The 18884-nt window shown below is 42.2% G+C and overlaps 1 protein-coding gene across 1 annotated transcript; it reads left to right on the top strand.

The window, feature by feature from the left end:
* The first annotated feature begins 1291 nt into the window (after window positions 1-1291).
* Window positions 1292-1624, top strand: LOC108292560 (metallothionein-I, hippocampal-like). The gene has a single exon (XM_017513541.2). It carries the CDS (start codon window positions 1355-1357, stop codon window positions 1547-1549), a length of 195 nt encoding a protein of 64 aa, XP_017369030.1. The 5' UTR covers window positions 1292-1354; the 3' UTR covers window positions 1550-1624.
* The last annotated feature ends 17260 nt before the right edge of the window (window positions 1625-18884 follow it).

The raw sequence follows: 18884 nt of genomic DNA, 5'->3' as shown, positions 1-18884 counted from the left end.
GCACTCCAGCCTGGGCAAACAAGAGTGAAACTCCGTCTCAAAAAAAAAAAAAAAAAAAAAAAACAAAAAAAAAAAAAAAAAAAAAAAAAAAAAAAGAAAATATTTGAACTGACGGAAAATGAAAACAAAACATATCAAAACCTATGGACTGCAGCTAAAGCAGTGTGTACAGGAAAATGTATAGCTTTACATCCTGTAACAGAAAAAAGAAAGACCTCAAATCATACTCAAAGCTTCTACCTTAAGAAATTAGAAAAAGAACAAATTAAACCTAAATCAAGCAAAAGAAAAAAATATAGAAAAACAGAATTCAATGAAATTGAAAACAGAAAAAAATAGAGAAAAATCAATAAAACCAAAAGCTTTGAAAAGGTGTATAGAATTGATAAACTTTTTGACAGACTTACCAAGGGAAAAAAAAGAGAGAAGATATAAATTACTAACCTAAGGAATGAAAGAGGGGATGTCACTTCAGACCCTCCAGATATTAAAGGGATAATAAGAGAATATTACAAACAACTCTATGTTCATAAATTTGACAACTTAGATGAAAATGGACCAATTTCTTGAAAGACACAAATTACCAAAATTCAGTCAATAAGAAATAGAGAAGAGAAATAGTCCTAGATGTACTAAAGAAAATTGAATCCACAGTTTAAAACCTTCCAATGTAGAGAAGAAAACTCCAGGCCCAGGTGGTTTCTTTTCTTTTCCTCCCTTTTTTCCTTCCTTCCTATTTTCCTTCCTATTTTCCTTCCTTCCTTCCTATTTTCCTTCCTTCCTTCCTATTTTTCTTCCTTCCTTCTTCCCTCCCTTCCTTCCTTCTTCCCTCTCTCTCCTCCTTCCTTCTTCCCTCCCTCCCTCCCTCCCTTCCTTCCTCTCTCTCTTTCTTTTTTCTTTTCTTTCTGGCAGGGACTCACTCCTGTTATTCAGGCTGGAGGGTAGTGGTGCAATCACGGCTCACTGCAGGAAGACTTCCACACCCAGCTAATTTTTTGTATTTTTAGTAGAGATGGGGTTTCACCATGTTGCCCAGGCTGGTCTCAAACTCTTGGCTCAAGCAATCCACCTGCCTTAGCTTCCCTCTGGGATTACAGGCGTGAGCCACTGGGCCTGGCCCCCAGATGATTTCACTGGAAAATTCTACCAAACATTAAAGAAAGAAATAGAACTAATTCCACATAAACTCTCAGAAAATCAAAAAAACTTAACTCATTTTATGAGGCCAGCCTGGTCCTGATGCTAAAATTTGAAAAAGATAACAAGAAAACTGTAACAATACTTCACCACGCCTTCCACGTGCCTCACAGTCTCAACCTCTCGCTTGGGATTTCCAGCCTCATCGCCGCTCAAAATGGACCCTAACTGCTCCTGCGCCGCTGGTGACTCTTGCAGGTGCGCCAGCTTCTGCAACTTCTCCAGCTGCAAAGAGTGCAAATGCACCTCCTGCAAGAAGAGCTGCTGCTCCTGCTGCCCTGTGGGCTGTGCCAAGTGTGCCCAGGGCTGCGCCCGCACAGGGGCATCGGAGAAGTGTAGCTGCTGTGTCTGATGTGGGGACAGTTCTGCTCCCAGATGTAAACAGACCAACTGCACAAACTTGAAATTTTTTTAATACAACCCTGAGCCATTAAAAAAAGCAACATAACAAAATACCCTAGACTAGAAAAAAAAAAAAGCAACAATACTTCACATGAACATATACCCCAAAACTTCAACAAACTATAAACTATTAGCAAATGGAATCTAGAAATATATCATTTCTTAACATAATACTTCACTATTAAGTGGAGTTTATCCCAGGTAATTTAATGCTGGGGTAACATTCAAAAATAGCCAGGCACGGTGGCTTATGCCTGTAATCCCAGCACTTTGGGAGGCTGAGGTGGGTGGATCACCTGAGGTCAGGAGTTTGAGACCAGTCTGGCCAACATGGTGAAACCCCATCTCCACTAAAAATACAAAAATTAGCTGGGCATGGTGGTACGTGCTGGTAGTCCCAGCTACTTGGGAGGCTGAGATAGGAGAATTGCTTAAACCCGGGAGGTGGAGGTTGCAGTGAGCTGAGATCATGCCACTGCACTCCAGCTTGGGGTACAGAGCAAGACTTCATCTCAAAATAATAATAATAATAATAATAAAAGAGCATAATTCATCATATTGGCAGACTAATATGAGCAATTGGAAAACAAAACTAAACATCATTTTCAGTAGCTCCAAAATAATGAAATACTTTAAGGATAAATCTAGCAAAATATGTGCAGAATCTTTACACTGAAAACTACAAAACACTGATTAAAGAAATCAAGGAAGAGCTAAATAAATGGAGAGCTATAACATGTTTACTGACTGGAAGGCTCAATTTTGTTAAGATGTCAGCTCTCCCCCGGTTGATATAAAGATTCACACAATCCAGATAAAAATTCTAGCAGGATTTTTTCGTAGATATTAACAAGTTGATTCTAAAATTTACACAGAAAGGCAAAGGAACTGGAAAGCTAAAACAATCTTGGAAAAGTAGAACAATGTTGGAGAACTCACACTATCTGACTTCAAGGCATATTATACTGATACGCTAATAAAGAACTACAGTCTTGGCAAGAGGGTAGACACGTAGATTAATAGAATAGAGTCCAGAAATAGAGTGACACCAAAATGCTCAATTGATTTTTCTACAAAGATCCAAAGGCAATTCAATGGAAAACGGTTGTCTTTTTAAGAAATGATGCTGGCCGGACACAGTGGCTCACGTCTGTAATCCCAGCACTTTAGGAGGCCAAAGCAGGCAGATCACCAAGTCAGGAGTTTGAGACCAGCCTGGCCAACATGGTGAAACTGCATCTCTACTAAAAGTACAAAAATTAGTTGGGCGTGGTGGTGGGTGCCTATAATCCCAGCTACTCAGGAGGCTGAGGCAGTGAGCCTCCTGGCGAGGTTTACATTTTTGCCTATGAAAGTCCCATTGTTCCAGCATCTTTTTTTTTTTTTTTTTTTTTTTTAAACAGAGTCTCGCTCTATCACCTGCCTAGGCTGGAGTGCAGTGGCACCACCTTGGCTCACTGCAACCACCGCCTCCTGGGTTCAAGCAATTCTTCTGCCTCAGTCTCCAGAGTAGCTGAGATTACAGGCATGTGCCACCATGTCAGGCTAATTTTTGTATTTTTAGTAGCGATGGAGTTTCACCAATTTGGCCAGGCTGGTCTTAAATCTACTGACCTCAGGTGATCTGCCCATCTTCGCCTCCACAGTGCTGGGATTACAGGCATGACCCACCATGCCTGGCCCATTCAGAACCATTTTATTTATTCATTTATTTATTTATTTATATTTTTTGAGACAGACTCTTGCTCTGTCACCCAGGCTGGAGTGCAGTGGCATGATCTTGGCTCACTGCAACCTCCGCCTCCCAGGTTCAAGTGCCTCCTGCCTCAGCCTCCCCAGTAGCTGGGATTACAGGTGTCCACCACCCCGCCTGGCTAATTTTTGTATTTTTAGTAGAGATGGAGTTTCACCATGTTGGCCAGGCTGGTCTTGAACTCCTAACCTCAGGTGATCCCTCCCAAACTCGGCCTCCCAAAGTGCTGGGATTACAAGTGTGAGCCACTTCAACCTTGGCCTCCCAAAGTGCTGGATTACAGGTGTAAGCCACTGCGCCCAGCCGCAAATCACATTTCTAACAAAGGGCTTGAATACACAATTTATTTTTTTAATATGTTTTCTAATTTTTATTTTATTTTGTTGTAGAGACAGCATCTTGCTATGTTGCTCAGGCTGGCCTCAAACTTCTAACCTCAAGTGATCCTCCTGCTCAGCATCCCAAAGCACTAAGACTACAGGCATCAGCCACTGTGCCGGGCCTAGAAGTTCTTCGTAAGAAAAACTCTCAAAACTCAGAAATAAGAAAATAAACAATTTTTTTAAAAGGCAAATTTTTTTAACAAGCGCCTCTCCAGAGAAGATATATGGACGGCAAATAAATATTTGAAAATAAACTCAACATCATTTGTCAGTAGGGAATTGCAAATTAAAACCACAGTAAGGTATGTCTATATACCTATTAAAGTTGAAAAAAATCCCTGACAATACCAATTGTTGGTGAGAAGGCAGAATAACTGCCATTCTCATATACTGCTGGTGGGAGTACAAAATGGTACGGCCCCTCTAGGTTTCTTATAAAGTTAAACCCATACTTACCATAGAATCCAATAATCCCTCCTAGAAATTTGCCTATAAAATGAAAATTTATGTTCACACCAAAACCTGTATGTGAATGTTTACAGAAGCATTATTCATAATTGCCCAAACTAGAAACAACCTAAATATTCCTTAACTGGGAAATGGAGTAACAAACTCTGGTACATCCATACAATAGAATACTACTCAACAATGAAAAGGAATTCACTATTGACATGTGCAATGACATGAATGAATCTTAAATCCATTATGCCAAGTGAAAGAAGCCAAATTTGGCTGGGCGTGGTGGCTCATGCCTCTAATCCCAGCACTTTGGGAGGCAGAGGTGGGTGGATCACCTGAGGTCAGGAGTTCGAGACCAGCCTGACCAACAAGGTGAAACACCGTCTCTACTAAAAATACAAAAATTAGTCAGACATAGTAGTGTGTACCTGTTGTCCCAGCTACTCAGGAGGCTTAGACCAGAGAATTGCTTGAACGCAGGAGGCAGAGGTTGCAGTGAGCCGAGATTGTGCCACTGCACTCCAGCCTGGGCAACGGAGAGAGGTTTCGTCTAAAAAAAAAAAAAGAAGCCAAATTCAAAATACTACATATTGTATGGTTCCATTTTATAGGACAGTCTGGAAAAGACGAAACTATAGGAATAGAGAACATATCAGTGTTGCCAGGGCTTACGGCTGGGGAAGACATTGACTACGAAGGAGTAACAAAAGGAAATTTGAGGCGGTGATTAACTGTTTTTCGTGTGTATGGTGATGGTTACATGATTCTTTGCATTTGTCAAAACTCACAAAACTGTACACCAAAATGTGAATTTTACTGAATGTAAATTGCAAATAAATTATATATATTTGCATATCTATTATGTGTATGTGTATATATATATATATATATATGAACACTTTTTTAAAGTTTTTTTCCCTTCATATCACCATCATGTCACATCTCACTGATTTTCTATTTGCATAATTATTCTTTCCTAAGCCTGAAATTAGTTATGACTGTCTTTTTTTTTTGAGATGGAGTTCTCTGTTGCCCAGGCTGGAGCACAGTGGTGTGATCTCGGCTCACTGCAACCTCTGCCTCCCAGGTTCAAGTGATTCTCTGGCCTCAGCCTCCTGAGTAGCTGGGACTACAGGTGCACATCAACATACCTCGCTAATTTTTGTATTTTTAGTAGAGATGGGGTTTCAATATGTTGGCCAGGTGGTCTTGAACTCCTGACCTCAGGTGATCTGCCCGCCTCAGCTTCCCAAAGTGCTAGGATTTCAGGAATGAGCCACTGAGCCCAGCCAAGTTATGACTGTCTTCATTTCTATTAACCTTCCATTTCCTCTCCTTCCACAAATCCTAAACTTTAGTATTTGGAACTTATAATTTCTGAGTAAGTTATTCCTTCTGTCTCAAGAAGGCCCAATTCTTGTTACTGAGAGAGGTAAAATAATACACTATCTTCCCTGGGCACTTTAAGTGAGAATCCATTTATCGGGTTAACTGGCTGTCACTGTGGATGGCAGTGAGCATGCCTCTGAGTGGCCAGGACATAGGACAGATGTGCTTTGATGGGAGAGAAGGGAGGCAAAAGCCGACAGCACCGCCAATGGGAAACTAGAGGCCAGAGGTAGAGGTGGAGAGCGGTGATCAGGGAGCGGAGATGAGAGCATGCCAAGGACATCCTGTGCTGACTTCACAGCACTGGCTCTGGGCATAGGCCAGTCTCTTCCGGGAGCTTTCATTTTCTCTCTTCCGAATCTGTCAACTCTCTATTGCAATCTGTTTCACAGTCCAATAGCCAAAATCCTCTTCCTCTGTCTCTATTTATTCAACAAATATTTATCTTAACTGACTCTAATCACACTCCCTCTTGTTTGTCCTGCAGTGAAGCTCTTTTACATCTGCTTATCTCTTTTGATCCAAGGAAAGGAAGGAGAATTAACCCTGACCTCCAGAGAAGGAAATAGTCTCAGAAAGGTTAAGTGATTTATTTCAAGTAGCCCTTTTAATACTGAGTACTGGACGCTTTCATGATCCAAGTACTCTGCCGCCCCCTACCGTGGACATAGCAATAGGTGCTAAATAACAAAAACACAACAGAACACTACACAACACTAAAGACTACAAGACACTATAAATAGTGCTTACATTTCTTCATTTAACAAATATTCAGCTAGGAGCAGTGGCTCACACCTGTAATCCCAGCACTTTGGGAGGCCAAGGCGGCTGGATCACTTGAGGCCAGGAGTTCAAGACCAGCCTGGCCAACATGGTGAAACCCCACCTCTACTAAAAATACAAAAATTAGCTGGGTGTGGTGGTACAGGACTGTAATCCCAGCTACTTGGGAGGCTGAGGCAAGAGAATCACTTGAACCCAGGAAGCGGAGCTTGCAGCGAGCCAGGATCACGCCACTGCACTACAGCCTGGGTGACAGAGCAAGACTCCATCCCCCCAAAATAAATAAATAAACAAATATTCATCGAGAGCCTACTATGTGCCAGAAATAAGGCAGGTGTTGTCTTTGTGTTCATGGAGCTTATGATATAGAGGGGGAGATAGAATTATACAAAATAATTACTTAATTACTATTTGAATAAATACTATGAAGTACAAGGTGCTATATGAGGATACAGAATAAGGATATGTAGGCTGGGCGAGGTGGCTCAGGCCCATAATCCCAGCACTTTGAGAGGCCGAGGCGGGTAGATCACGAGGTCAGGAGTTCAAGACCAGCCTGGCCAATATGGTGACACCCTGTTTCTACTAAAAATACAAAAATTAGCTGGGCATGGTGGCAGTCACCTGTAGCCCCAGCTACTCAGGAGGCTGAGGCAGGAGAATTGCTTGAGCCCGGGAGGCAGAGGTTGCAGTGAGCCGAGATTGGACCACTGCACTCCAGCCTGGGCGACAGAGTCAGACCCATCCTAAAAAAAAAAAAAAAAATTAAGGGTATGTAGCCTAGTCTGGAGGCTTAGGGAAATCTTACACGAAGAAGAATTCATAGGAATAAATTATTGGTTGGCTATGGGGGAGGTTAAAGAAATATCAAGAATGCCTTCCAGGTCTCTGGCATGAACAACTGGGCAGATAAAGTACGATTACTAAGTCGGGGAAGCCTAGAGAAGGAAGAGATTTTGAATGAAAAGAATTTGAACTTGGCTGTGGCTTTTTGTTGTTTGGGAATCCCATGAGATATTAAGGTATAGATGTGGAGAAAGCAATTGGATTTAGGAGTTTGGGAGCAAGGTCTATGCTAGAAATATAAATTTGGGAGTTGTTGGGATACGGATTGTATTTGAAACTGTGGCAAAGGATGAAATTTCTTAGTGAGAAAATAATAGAGTAGAAGGCGTATGACTCCCCTGAGACACTCCAGCCTTTAAAAGGTCAACTGGAAGAGATGGAGCTAGCAAAAACTTAGGATAAGGGGCCAAGGAGAGGAAAATCAGAAATGTGCGATCATGCCAAAGTCAGGGGAAGCATATTTCAAAAAGGAGACTGGTCAGCTGTGGTGGTGATTACAAAAAAATCAAGTACAGGTCGGGGGCGGTGGCTCACGCCTGTAGTCCCCCCACTTTGGGAGACCAAGGCAGGTGGATCACAAGGTGAGGAGTTTGAAACCAGCCTGGCCAACATGGCGAAACCCCGTCACTACTAAAAATACAAAAATTAGCCAGGCGTGGTGGCGGGCGCCTGTAATCCCAGCTACTGGGGAGTCTGAGACAGAAGAATGGCTTGAACACGGCAGGCAGAGGTTGCAGTGAGCCAAGATGGCACCATTGCACTACAGCCTGGGCAGCAAAGAGCGTAACTCTGTCTCATTTTCTTGGTCTACAATGATTTTCTTGGTCTGCCTGGTGACATTTAGATTCAGTTTCAGAGGACTAGAGGTAGAGACCAGGCTACTGCCTCCTAGAAGCCCTCCTAAGGCCACCACAGCCGATGGTCTTGAACCAGTGGTCTTCATACTCTTTCGCTCACATACCACTTAAAATAATTTTGATAAATAATGTCAGCTGCGCACAGCAGCTCAAGCCTGTAATCCCAGTGTTTTGGGAGGCTAAGGCTGTAGGATCACTTGAGCCCAGGAGTTTGAGACCAATCTGGGCAACATAGTGAAACTTTATCTCCGCAAAAATAAAAAATTAGCCAGGTGTGGTGGTGTGTGCCTGTCGTCCTAGCTATTTGGGAGGCTGAGGTGGGAGAATTGCTTGAGTTCAGGAGTTCAAGTCTGCAGTGAGCTATGATCATGCCACTATACTCTTCCCTGGGTAACAGAGCAAGACCCTCATTTCTAAGAACATAAATAAATGAAATAAAAATTTTAAAAAAATATTAGGTCAAGTGCAGTGTTTCACACCTGTAATATCAACACTTTGGAAGGCCAAGATGGGAGGATTGCTTGAGCTCAGGAGTTCAGGACCAGCCTGGGCAACAGAGCATGACTTCATCTCCCGGAAAAGTTTTAAAAAATTAGGTGAGCATGATGGCACATACCTATAGTCTCAGCTACTTGGGAGGCTGAGGCAGGAGGATTTCTGGAACCCAGGAGATCGGGGCTGTAGTAAGCTACGATTGTGCCACTGCATTCCAGCCTGGACTATAGAGCAAGACCCTGTCTCAAACAAAAATATATACAAAATTTTACAAGATAAATAATGTCACTCATAATTGAAGGATATTTTTTGAATCTTGTATTTTTAACTGTCCCCCAATATGAGATTTTTTTTTATTGCCCCAGGCAGTGTAGTATTCAGGGTGGGCCAGAGATATGCCTTTGTTTTTTCTTTTTTCTTTTTTTTTTGAGTCTTGCTCTGTTGCCCAGGCTGGAGTGCACTTGTGTGTGTGATCTCAGCTCACTCCAACCTCCACCTCCTGGGTTCAAGCAATTCTCCTGCCCCAGCCCCCCAAGTAGCTGCGATTACAGGTGTGTTACCACCACACCTGGCTAATTTTTGTATTTTTAGTAGAGCCAGGGTTTCACCATATAAGCCAGACTGGTCTTGAACTCCTGACCTCAGATGATCTGCCTGCCTCTGCCTTCCAAAGTGTTGGGACTACAGGTGTGAGATACCACACCTGGCCAAGGTATGCCTTTCTTATGAAGACTAGCAGAACTACCATTATGAAGAAAAAGTCAGCTTGGAGCCTCAACCCCGGGAACTTTCTCAGGTGGAGTACACCTGGACGTTGAGGATCCGGAAATGAATTTCCTTGAAGATATCCATGCATGAGTACCCCTTACCAAGTCTCCATGTACTTTACGGCTATTGCATACCTCATTTGAAAACCAGTGTTGCAAAGGACTGGGGGCAATCTGAAGCTACTGGGTTCCTGGAACCTGGCACTGATTGATGGAGCCAGTGGGCCCTAATGAGATTAAAGCTCCATTTTAAAAGGCTAAGAGGTATAAGGAGATTCAGAAATTGGTATAAATGGCTTGGGGAGCCTCCAAAATTTTCAGGTCCAGGTATCTCTCACCCCTTCAAAGGACTGCTGATACTACTCCATGGCTCCTGGAATGAAGAACCAGTCATCAGGACCTGCCGGCCTCTATAAAATTAAGAGTCCAGACAGATTTAACAAACTGAAGATGAGGTGTAACTATGAAGCAGTATATAGCTGATTTTTTAACACACCCATCCAAACACATCCACTCCAGCTCATTCATTCTCTAAACTCCCAAGTGCTAGTAATGTATGAGGTGCCAGAGCTACCCAAAAAACAAACAAAGCATAACCCATAGGCCAAGCCCTGCAGAAGCTCTAGGAGAGAAACTTTTAAACAAGTAATTATAAAAATGCTGTGATCAGCTAAGTGTGGAGGCTCGCACCTATAATCCTAGCACTTTGGGAGGCTGAGGCAGGAGGATCACCTGAGGTCAGGAGTTTGAGGCCAGCCTGGACAACATGGTGAAACCCCATCTGTACTAAAAATATAAAAAATTAGCCAAGTGTTGTGTCGCACACCTGTAATCCCAGGTACTTGGGAGGCTGAGACATAAGAATCGCTTGAACCCAGGAAGCAGAGGTTGCAGTTAGCTAAGACCGTGCCACTGCACTCCAGCCTGGGCAACAGACCAAGACTTCATCTAAAAAAAAAAAAAAAAAAGAGTCCATTTGTATTTCTGTTTGCTTGAAGCCCATTTAGTCCTTTGCCATTTTTGAACTAGGTTATAGGTCTTTTCTTACTGGTTTATAAGAGCTGTTTTATGTTAAGAAAATTAATAATAAATATTTTACCTAGTTTACAGTTTGTTGCTTTATTTCTGGTTGTTTTCTGTTGTTGTTTTTTGTTTTCTTTTGTTTTGCTTTTTGCCATGCAGATGAAGGCCTGAATTTTTGAAACCTAAGTGAACTGTTATTGCTTTCACTGTCTGCCAGTATTTTGCAATATAAGCCCTCTTTTTGGGGAGTGGTATTTAGAGACTATTACACTTCGTTTTTTAGAAGCTCAGCCTGTTCATTTGAAGATACAATACTAAAGGGAAAAAAAGCTCAGCTTGTACTTATTCTTTGAAGAGATAATATATCCACATGATTAAAAAGTCAAAGGATACAAAAAGGTATACAGTGAGAAAAATCTTCCAGCCAGGCGCAGTGGCTCCTGCCTGTAATCCCAGCACTTGGGGAGGCCAAGGCAGGCAGATCACATGAGGCCAGGAGTTCGAAACCAGCCTGGCCAACATGGTGAAACCTTGTCTCTACTAAAAATACAAAAAATAAGCGGGCTTTGTGGTATCACAGCTACTTGGGAGACTGAGGCAGGAGAATCGCTCCAGTCCAGGAGGTGGGGGTTGCAGTGAGCTGAGATTGCACCACTGCATTCCATCCTGGGTGATAAAGACTTTGTCTCAAAAAAAAAACTTCTTCCCCCTCTGTCCTCAAGCCGCTTATGCTTCCCTCCAGGAAGCAAGCACTATTATCAGTTCCTTGGTTATATGTCCATATTTTATGTGTAAACGAGCAAGTGCATGCACACACACATGTTCTTTTTTCCAATTATTACACAAATAGTAGCCTACAATACCCAGGATGCTGTACTTGCCTTTTTTAAAACACTTAACATTACATTTTGGAAATAATGGCCTAATTATTAAAAAAAAATCATAAGTACTTCCTCATTTAAAAAAATGGCTGCATAGTGTCCCAATGTATATATTGTTTTGAATATGCTTTTAAGGGAAAAGCCTAAGTGAGAAATACTCCCAAGCCATTTGGGGCTGGACATTGAGACTGAGTTGAGGGATTGGACTGGGGACTTCTGTAGATTCTAAACAATCAGAGCTTTTCCTTCCTTCATGCCTTTACTCCTCATTTTCTTTCTTTCTTTCTTTTTTTTTTTTTTTTTTTTTTTTTTTTTTTTTTTTTTTTTTTCTTTTCTTTGAGATGAAGTCTCACTCTGTAGCCCAGGCTGGAGTACAGTGGCGCCATCTAAGCTTACTACAATCTCTGCCTCCTGGATTCAAGAGATTCTCCTGCCTCAGCCTCCCAAGTGGCTGGGATTACAGGTGTGCGCCACCATGCCAGGCTAAGATTTTTGTATTTTTAGTAGAAATGGGGTTTCACCACATTGGTCAAGCTGGTCTCGAACGCCTGACCTCAAGTGATCAGCCCGCCTCAGCCTCCCAAAGGTGCTGGGAATACAGGTGTCAGCCATGATGCCTGACCTTTTACCCCCCATTTCTGCCAATTAAAACTTCACACAGTCTTCCATTGCTTATAACTTCTGAACACATGTGTGGTAATGTTCCATGTATGTTGCATACAAAACTATTAGCTTTGAAAGTATTACCAGTTTATTTAGGCTCATCTCAAATGCTATTTCCTTTTAGAAACCTTCCTTGGTCTCCCTGATGTCCCCAGCCAGAGCGACCTCTCTCCTCTCTGAAATCCTATAGAATGGTGTAATGTTTTGTGGTTATTTGTCATGTATTTTATGTGCTCAAATCTTAGCTTTTTTTTTTTTTTTAACCTGAAGACTGTCTCATTTGCCACAGTACCTTCCACAGAGTGGTTTTTTAGTAATGTTTGCAGAATTTTTGAGGTAATGAATGAACAAAGGCACCAGTGGTTAAGGACATGAATTTAGTGTCAGACACTTGGGTTCTGCCCCTTGGTTTTGCTGTTTTCTAGGTGTGTCATGGGGGTAAATCACTTCTCTCACCTTTTCCTTAGAATCCACTTCACAGGACAGTGATGAGGATTAAGTGCTCTGATGCAGGTAAGTTGCTTTTCATTGACTGTTAGCCGCTGCAATAGGAATTCAGAGGAAGGAGGAAACAGGTCAAGGAGACTTCCTAAGCTGGACTGTGCTCTCCAGCCGCCCTCCCATTTGTATTTCCTTTCAAATCTCTACTAAGCACGTCACTCTTCTTTGTTCCTGTATTTTCTTTATTTTTATGTCTTTATCTTTTGGGTACATTTGCCTGGCTTCCAGCCAAGGGCCCTCCAGCACCAAGAGCTGCTCAGGACTGCAGATTCTTATGACCACTCAACTATTTCCTTCCTTAATAAGAAACAAGCAACTCTACCCTGTAGTTGAGCCAATGTGTCAGTTTCTTCCTATCCAAATGGATAGCATTCTGACATCTGCAGTGAGAGGCCAGTGCGATTCGGTGGGAGTAGGGGTAAGGGTGGGGGAGTTTTTCAGAGCAGAAAGAGCACAGTATCTTGGATCTTCAGCAGCTTCAGTTCTCAACTTTTCTTGCCTCATTACAACAGCCTCATAACCCATTTCCCTCTTATATTGAGAACTGTCGCAATCAGGCATAGTGGTTGTTGCAGCCTGGGCAACATAGTGAGACCCCCATCTTTACAAAAAAAAATTACAATTAGTCAGGCATGATGGCATATACCTATAGTCATAGCTACTCAGGAGACCGACGTAGGAGGATCGCTTGAGCTTAAGTTTTTCAAGGAAAAAAACTTAGGGTTTTTTTTTCCTTAAAAGCATATTCAAAACAATGCATACAATGGGACACTATGCAGCCTTTTTTTTTTTTTTTTTTTTTTGAGACATTGTCTTGCTCTGTCACCAGGCTAGAGTGCAGTGGCACAATCTCGGCTCACTGCAACCTCCGCCTCCTGGGTTCAAGTAATTCTTCCACCTCAGACTCCCGAGTAGCTGAGACCACAGGTGCATGTCACCATGCCTGGCTAATTTTTTTGTATTTTTAGTACAGACGGGGTTTTACCACGTTGGGCAGGATGGTCTCAATCTCTTGACCTTATGATCCGCCCGCCTCGGCCTCCCAAAGTGCTAGGATTATAGGCATGAGCCACCGCGCCCGGCTGCAACCATGTTTTAAAAATGAGGAAGTACTTAAGAATTTATGAATAACTATCTTGGGAAGAGTTTGAGGTTGCAGTGAGCTATGATCATGCCACTGCACTCCAGCCTGGGTGACAGAGTGAGACCCTGTCTCTGTAAAAATAAAAATAATTGGAAAGAATATGGTTGGAAAAAAATAAAAATAGAATAAAAAAGAATCGTTGTGAGGAAAGCATCTAGCATAATGCTAGACAAAACTAAGTGACCAGCAAATGCAAGCTCTCCCTTTAAGCTCTTCTCCGCATTGGTACCAGATTTGTACTACTAAAAGTCCTCTTCTCTCCTCTTATTGTGGAGGAATTACCGTAGCTCCTAGCCAACCTCCCCGCTCGTATACTTGCTTACCCAAGGGCATGGCTGCAGTAGTTCTCCTCTCTCTCCTGCACCATCAGTTCTTCCCTCTCTACTGGATCAGTCTCAATCAACATACAAATGTTATGTTTTCCATCTTAAAAACAAAAACTCTGTTTTGACTCCACTACCACCTATAGCTGCCACACTTTCTCCTTCTCCTTTGCAGTAAAACACCTTGAAAAAGATACATCCTGCATACTCAACATTTTCAACTCCCCTTGAACCTACTCCAATCACATTTTTGTCCCCTACGCTCAACTAAAACATCTCGACATCACCAATAACCTCCACATTGGTGAATCTAATTACCACCTATTTGTCTTCATATCATTTGATCTCTATGACATAGTTGATTACTCTTTCAACTATGGAGAGAGTAAAACACTTTATTCACTTGGCTTCCGGAGTTCTCACTTTCCTGGTTTCCTTCTTTTTGACTTTTCCTTCTGTGTCTTTGGCTGATTCCTCTTCCTTTTCCCAACCTCTAAGTATTAGAGTTGCCCCAGGATCCAGTCACTGGAACTCCTTGCTTTCCTATCTACATTCATTTCCTAAGTAATTTCTTCTGGTCCCTGGGGTTTTACATATTATATTGATTCTGAAAACCTCCAAATTCATACTTGGCGCTCAACCTTTTTCCTGAACTCAGATCCAAATATCAAAATGGCGTACTTGCCACATCTGTTTGGGTGGTTAGTAGACATCTGTCACTTAACAAATCCAAAACTGAGCTCTTCACATTTCTACTGAAGCCTGTCCCTCCTGCAGTCTTCTTTGTGTCACATAATAGCAACTGCATTCTTCTAATTGCTTAGGTCAAAGAGTTTGGTAATTATTTGACTCTCCTCTTTGTCTCATACCTCATATCAAATCCATTGACAAATTCTGTCAACTCCACTACTTTCAAAATCTATGAGAATAAAAAAAAAATAGCATAAAGAAAAAAATACAAAAAACAAAAAATTAAAAATCGAAATCTATGAGAATCCAACTACATCTCACTATCTTCACTTGGACCTCGGATTATTACGGTAGCCTCCTAGCTGGCCTTTCTGGTATGGCCTTTAAACCTTTTCTCAGCCCAGCAACCAAGGTAGTTCTGTTAAAACATAAGCCAGAAGATGTCACTTCCATTCTCAGAACCTCTCATCAATTTTTGTTTGTTCAGAGATGGGGTCTCACTCTTGCTCAGGCTGGAGGGCAATGCAGTGATGATCCTGTAGCTCACTGCAACCTCGAGTCCCATGCTCAAGCAGTCCTCCCACCTTGGCCTCCCAAGTAGCTAGAACTACAGGTGTACCCCACCATTCCTGATGAGTGAGGGTATCAGGAGATGATAGATGATAATCAGCTGAGAGTATCAAGAGACTCTCCTACCTCAGCCTCCCAAAGTGCTGGGATTACAGGCATGAGCCACCATGCCCAGCCCCATCAGTTTTGAATCTCACCCTTCCCTCCATAACCCTCATCTCTCAATACTCTCACTCTTCTTCCACTCCAACCACACTGACCTGCCAGGCATGCTCTTGCCTCAAAATGTTTGCACTTGCTGTTCCCTCTGCCTAGATTAATTTCTTTCAGATATCTACCTGCTTCACTCCCTCGTTCCTTCAGATATTTACAAAAAATTCACTTTCTTACTGAGGCCTTCCCTGGCCTCTCCACCCAAAATTTCTCTCTCTCACACACACGCCATTCAGATTTCGAGTTCTAAATCCTGATTTTCTCAACAGAAAAAAAAATGCTATTTAACTACATATGTATTTTAAAATCATCATTTTGTTTATTGTCTGTAACCCCCCATTTTTTTTTTTTTTGAGAGTCTCACTCTATTGCCCAGACTGGAGTGCAATGGCACGATCTCAGCTCACTGCAACCTCTACCTCCTGGGTTCAAGTGATTCTTGTGCCTTATCCTCCCAAGTACCTGGGATTACAGATGTGTACCATCATGCCTGGCTAATTTTTAATATTTTTAGTAGAGATGGGATTTTGCCAAGTTGGCCAGGCTGTTCTCGAACTCCCAACCTCAGGTGATCCGCCTGCCTTGGCCTCCCAAAGTGCTGGGATTACAGGTGTAAGCCTGTGTGCCCAGCCTGCTCCATTATAATTTAAGTTCAATGAAAGCAGGAAGTTTTGTTAGATTTATTCAAAGCTCTATCGTCCCAGCACCTAGAATAATGTTCAACACAAATGAGGTATTTCATAAGTATTTGAACTTGTTTGTTGAGTGAAGTCAAATATTATCATTTTGCTCCTCTCTTTTAGGTCGTTCTGCCAAGAACAGAGTTCTCAAGCCTTTTGGTCTCAGGACCCTCTTTACACTCAAAAAATTATTGAGGACCAGGCACAGTGGTTCATTCTTGTAGTCTCTGGTACTTGAAAGGCTGATATGGGAGGATCACTTGAGCTCAGGAGTTTGAGGCTACAGTAAGCTACGATTGTGCCACTACACACCAGCCTGGGTGACAGGGCAACACCCTGTCTCAAAACAAAACTAAACAAAACTAAACAAAAAATCAGGCCAGGCGCAGTGGCGTATGCCTGTAATCCCAACACTTTGGGAGGCCACGGTGGGCATATCATGAGGTCAGGAATTTGAGACCAGCCCAGCCAACATAGTGAAACTCCATCTGTACTAAAAATACAAAAAATTAGCCTGGTGTGGTGGCAGGCACCTGTAATCCTGGCTACTTGGGAGGATGAGGCAGGAGAATGGCTTGAACCCGGGACGCAGATGTTGCAGTGAGCCAAGGTTGCACCACTGCACTCCAGCCCAGGCAATAGTGCCAGACTCTGTCTCAAAAAAAAAAAAAAAAAAAAAAAAAAAAAAAAAAAAAAAAAAAAAAAAAAAAAAAAAAAAAAAAAAAATCAGGACTCCAAATAACTTGAAAATTCAGAACTCCAAATAACTTTTGTTTGTGTGGATTATATCTATTGATAATTATCAACTAGGAATCAAAACTGAGAAATTTAAAAATATTTATATATTAATTCATTTAAAATAACAATAATAAACATGTTAACATAAATAACATTTTTTTCTTTTCTTTTCTTTTCTTTTTGAGACGGAGTCTCCCTCTGCAGCCAGGCTGGAGTGCAATGGCGCAATCTCAGCTCACTGCAACCTCTGCCTCCTGGGTTCAAGTGATTCTCCTGCCTCAGCCTCCCAAGTAGCTGGGATTACAGGCATGCATCACCATGCCCAGCTAATTTTCACATTTTTAGTAGAGGCAGGGTTTTATCATGTTGGTCAGGATGGTCTTGATCTCTTGACCTCGTGATCTGCCCACCTTGGCCTCCCAAAGTGCTGGGATTACAGACATGAGCCACCACGATCAACCGTAAATAACATTTTTATTTTAAAAATAGCTACATTTTCCAAAGCAAAAAAATTAGTGAGAGGAATGCTATTGTTTTACATTTTTGAAAATCTGTTTTATGTCTGGTTTAATAGACGATAGTTGTATTATTCTATCTGCTTCTCATTTAATCTGTTATAATGTGCCATGAAGCCCTAGAAAACTACCCAGTACTCTCACGGGAAAATGAGAGTTTAAAAAGAAAATAATGTCTTCCTATTATTATGTAAATAGTTTTTGTCTCCATGTATATCTGTGTCTTTGTACATAGGGTTCCCTTCCATTCTATATAGCAAAACTCCTGCAGGTCACTCAAGGGCTGTCTCAACAACTAAGTACCACTTAAGGTGGTACCTAAGGTGGAACAACTAAGTACCACCTAAGGTACTTAGTTGTTCCCTCCTCTCTACTCCCATGTTTCTAATATAGCACATATTATGTTATCTGGTTATCTGTATAACCGTCTATCTCCCAATTGACTGTCTTCCTAAAGAAAGCAATTGTAACTTGATTTTCTTTACATCCCCAGCCCACTCACAGCATCTAGCACCAGAAAGATGTTTAATAAATATTTGTTGAATAAAGAAAGATGAGCCTGGGCGCAGTGGCTCACGCCTGTAATTCTAGCACTTTGAGAGGCCGAGGCAGGTGGATCGCCTGAGGTCAAGAGTTCGAGACCAGCCTGGCTAACATGGCGAAACCCCATCTCTGCTAAAAATACAAAAATTATCTGGTCATGGTGGCGGGCACCTGTAATCCCAGCTACTCAGGAGGCTGAGGCAGGAGAATCCCTTGAACCCAGGGAGCGGAGGTTGCAGTGAGCCAAGATTGTACCACTTCACTTGAACCTGGTCAAACAGCAAAACTCCGACTCAAAAATAAATAAACAAATATGAAAGGAGGTGAAGGGAAGAGGGGATCCAGTTTCTCTACAGTGAGCGCAGGTGCTGATATAACATTTCTTTTTTTCTTTTCTTGAGACAGGGTCTAGCTCTGTTGCCCAGGCTGAAGTGCAGTGGCCTAATCACAGCTCACTGTTACCTCTGCCTCCTGGGCTCAAGTGATCCTCTCTCCTCAGCCTCCTGAGTAGCTGGGACTACAGGTACGTGCACCACTCCCAGCTACATTTTTAAAATTTTTTGTAAAAACAGAGTTTCACCATGTTGCCCAGGCTGGTCTTGAACTCCCAGGCTCAAGTGATCTGTCCTCCTTGGCCTCCCAAAGTGGTAGGATTATAGGTGTGAACCACTGTGCCCAGCCAATATAATATTTCCTTTTTCTTTTCTTTTTCTTCTTTCTTTTGAGACAGAATCTCTGTCTTGTCGCCCAGGCCAGGTGCAGTGATATGATCTTGGCTTACTGCAACCTTCGCCTCCTGGGTTCAAACAATTCTCCTGCCTCAGCCTCCCAAGTAGCTGGGATTACAGGTGCCCACTAGCATACCCAGCTAATTTTTGTATTTTTAATAGAGATGGGTTTTTTTTTTAACAAAGTCCAATTTTACTCACTCTTTTTTTTTGAGACAGAGTTTTGCTCTTGTTACCCAGGCTGGAGTGCAATGGCGCGATCTCGGCTCACCGCAACCTCCGCCTCCTGGGTTCAGGCAATTCTCCTGCCTCAGCCTCCCAAGTAGCTGGGATTACAGGCA

Source organism: Cebus imitator, unplaced genomic scaffold (genome assembly GCF_001604975.1).
Source record: "Cebus imitator isolate Cc_AM_T3 unplaced genomic scaffold, Cebus_imitator-1.0 Scaffold18, whole genome shotgun sequence".
Taxonomy (NCBI): domain Eukaryota; kingdom Metazoa; phylum Chordata; class Mammalia; order Primates; family Cebidae; genus Cebus; species Cebus imitator.
The sequence above is the reverse complement of the archived record's forward strand: the minus strand, read 5'-3'. Positions and strand labels throughout refer to the sequence as shown.